The sequence below is a fragment of the Lipotes vexillifer genome, unplaced genomic scaffold (assembly GCF_000442215.2).
Source record: "Lipotes vexillifer unplaced genomic scaffold, Lipotes_vexillifer_v1.1 scaffold524, whole genome shotgun sequence".
NCBI classification, from domain to species: Eukaryota; Metazoa; Chordata; class Mammalia; order Artiodactyla; family Lipotidae; genus Lipotes; species Lipotes vexillifer.
Window position 1 is genome coordinate 1,128,990 of NW_006774722.1, and position 3,793 is coordinate 1,132,782.

The following is a 3,793-nucleotide window of genomic DNA, read 5'->3' on the forward strand; positions in this document are numbered from 1 at the left end:
GCCGCCGCCCAGCCCGCCGCGCGTCATCGCCGCGCCCCGCCGCGGCGGCCCCTCCGGGACAGCCGAGCCCCCAGCGCCCGCAGTGGGCCGACGGGCCCGCCGTTAACCAAGGCGGGGCTCCACGTGGACGCGGATGACGCGTCTGCGATAAGGGGAAAAGGGCCCGGGCGCTTCTAAAACACCGGGAGGATGTATTGAGACCCAACCAGAGGCCTCGCCGAGGCCGCGCGCCCCGCAGACCCAGCATCCCCGACTCCTCGCCGCTTCCGAGCTGCTCTCTCCTTCAGTTCCTTGAACCTGGAAGACGAGGCGGCTCGTGGCCGTTGTTAGGCAACTGTGACCTCCTCTCCATGTCTGTTTAAAATACAATCGTTGCACAATTCAGGGCCAACTACCTGTAGGAATTATGCGTGAATAATGCTCTAAATCATCTTTGCATGCGTCGTCTACAGAGGGTGGTAAAGTGCCATGCTTAAAAATCGTTATTTCTTGGCATGAAGGAAAAAACCAACATTGCAGAAATATGACCCCTTTCAAGCCGTTCTGGGCCCAACTTGACAGTGAAAAAACCTGATACTTGGCCACTCCGGAAGTGGGAGACAGACCTTCCTGAAAATTTGCAAAGCTACATCAAAATCCGTCCATGTTGAAAACGTTCTCGAATTCTTGAAGTGAGAAAGGTGCTAATGAAAACACTTAGCAAGGAGGAAATGTCCACTTGGGGAAAAGCTGAGATGGTTCTATTGTTGAGATGCCTTTCAAGGCAGCTGTACCGGTGAGAAACTATCTCGTGCTTTTCCATTAATTCACCGGAGGAGGCCGAGTGCTCAAGAAAACAGGAAGATTACCTTCAGTGGTCAAATCACAGACGCTCAACACTGCACCTAAGAACAATTAATACGTGAAGACCTAAACTGGTGGAGAAGCTACAGGAGAGAACAGCAAGGGCAACCAGAACAAGCTTAGAAAAATCTCAGTGGTTACCAACGAAGAATAAAATGCAAGCTTTCAACATACTTTTTGCAGAGAAGTTAGTCATAAAAATAGCTTTCCACTGGAAAGGCATTCATATTAAATTACAGAAGAATTTTAACACATAAACTGAAAATTTAAAGATTAGATTATTTACCAAACAGTCTCAACAAATCTCTACCAGCACATCTGATTCAGCAGGCAAATCCTACACATCACAACACCAACTGATTTGTTTTTTCCTTCATGGAAAGTGAAGCTCTGCACAGAATACAAGATTCCAGTTGGGTAATTCTACTTGCTGCTAGATCAACAGATTTTAACATGATAAGCTCAATTTCTAGGCAATAAAAATAAATTAAAAATTGCTTGTTACTGAAGCAAAACAATACCTCCATCCATTTACTTTAGGCAAGTACTAAATACAAGATAGATTGATTTTTTTTTTTTCTCAATGTGTAGTCTCCAATGTATTAACTTCACTCTTTGCTGAAGTTGTCAAAATGCTATCCTGGGTTGCAATGTGAAATTCTCATACATGTGCCTTATTTTCTTTGGCACGGTATAGATTCCTTCCTTTCTTTTTAAAGAGTCAGCCCAGTGGAATTTGGGGGAGGGGAAAACATCCTGTATACCAGGAAATTCAATATATAGCTCCAGAAATTTTATCTTTTAAAAAAAAGAAAAGAAAGATAAGAAAAAGATCCAAGGGAAGAATGGAGACAGCTGGCGCGCCCTTTGCAGCTATAGCTCTGGGACCCCAAGTGGGCAGCTCTTTCCTTCCCTTATGCTTGGCTTTGAGAAGATACAAATAGAAACAAGAAAAATAACTTCAGCAAACATGTATGCAGAATTTAATCAACTGTTTATAGAGCCTTGAGTTATTAATTAATGCAAAACCTGTTTAAATTCTAGAGTATCTTTCCCTTAGTCTAAATTTTAAAAGCACGAAATCTAAGTCCTGTGTACTTAGATTTGAAGAGTATCATAATTTAACCTCCCAAATCACTGGTATTTGTGGCCAACTACATAGAGTGATCAGAACTATGATTTCCTATTTTTTGTTAAGATTCTAAAGCATCAGATATAAAGTCAATATCCATGCACCTCAGTGATCAATTTCCCCCCACCCCCAAGTTCTTAAACAAATGATAATATATCCATATAAGAATGAAAATCTTTCTGCTTTATGCCTCTATCAAAGGCCCGTACCTATCTTTACGGAAACAGTTCCTGCAGGAAGAGGAGGGAGTGAGTGCTTGAGGAAAAGTTCTGAGTACAGTTTACAACAAAAGTACAATATTAGAAAGACTGCCATAAATCAGTCTTTAGTAGATTTCTTTAACTATCACATTTTTCAAAAGTAAACAAATTGGGCTATATTTGCAGCAACTCAAAGTGGAGCATAAATTTAAATGATGTGTTTGTTCTGTTCACTGACAGGAGGCTAATCTTAACGTCAATATATTTTCTACCTGTCAAGAGTTATTTACATATGTACAGTATTTCAGTTAAAAATAATACCATAAACTATATTTTATAGGAAAGCATGAGGGAAGCCAAATATACAAGTCTATCAAAGACTTAAAAGCTTCTAATAATGTACTTTATTTTTGGGGGGGAGGTGTTGGCTGGGGGTTAAATAATACAGTCTGTAATAGAGAAAACAAACCGCTCACAGGCCGTCTGATGCCATGGAGGTCCCCCCGCCACCCTCAGTGAGCCACCTGGCTCTACAGCCTTTTTCACAGATTTCCTGATCAGGCAGGCAGGGGCACAGAAGCGCAGCACAGGCTGGGCCACCTGGTACTCCTGCCCGTCCCAGCAGTAGTTCCCGTGAGTGCAGATGGGAAAGGGGTCATCTGAGCACACAACATCAGAGTTTCAGAAATCTGTCCTCCCTGGGCAGGTATGATACAATCAGTTCCCCTTCAAGGTATGGTGAGCAGCATATGCCACACATGAAATGACCAGATTGTGAGTGATCACAGACTGGTTAATTCTGGTTTTCTAGCATGGTATTGTCTACACTATTCCACCACTTTGGTTCTAGGATGGCAAAAAAGGAAACATCTTGGTCCCGGTCGCACTGCAAAGCTAAGACAGTCTGTTCAACGACTTCAAGATGAGGGTTACCGGCATTTCTAAAATACACTAAAGAGAAAAGGACATGAAATTGAATCGCATGTGCCGTGAACTGTGTTCAAAAACATACTCTGGTTTGTTTGTTTTTTTTTTAAACCACGTCTCAGGACAATAAACCATTTTTCATAGAGTAAGTCCTTTAAAATGATAAAATTGCTTGAATCAGAGTATTTCCTAAATTTTAAAGACAAACTTCTAAGAATAGGCATGCATATTTTTTCAAGTATAACTAAAAGTCTTTTAATATTATCTTTTCTTCCCTCCAGTACAAAAGAATTGGCAACACAGAACACAGGAAGGGGGGGGCAGGTTGCTGGCCAGATGGGGTGGAGGATGGGAGGGAAGTGGCAACAAAGTAGGATACGCAGGGCAGGAGATGAGATGTTCTCCCGAATATGTGGTGTAGACGTGAACTATACAAGGGACACAGTCTTATATCAAGTCCTGTTCAGGCTTAAAATAACTGACTAGGTTGGGGTATAAACTTTTTCTGACTGACCACAAAGTTAATACCATTAAAACCTAACCATAGGGCTTCCCTGGTGGCGCAGTGGTTGAGACTCCGCCTGCCGATGCAGGGGACGCGGGTTCGTGCCCCGGTCCGGGAAGATCCCACGTGCCGCGGAGCGGCTGGGCCCGTGAGCCATGGCCGCTGAGCCTGCGCGTCCGGAGCCTG

General features: G+C 43.2%; 1 protein-coding gene across 1 annotated transcript in view; it reads right to left on the bottom strand.

Moving 5' to 3' along the window:
• LOC103088246 (putative serine/threonine-protein phosphatase 4 regulatory subunit 1-like) overlaps positions 1–3,793 on the bottom strand; it is a 53,215-nt gene that overhangs the window by 2,355 nt on the left and 47,067 nt on the right. The window contains 1 exon segment of the mRNA XM_082930854.1: positions 3,015–3,126. Coding sequence (XP_082786980.1) covers positions 3,015–3,126 — 112 coding nt within the window.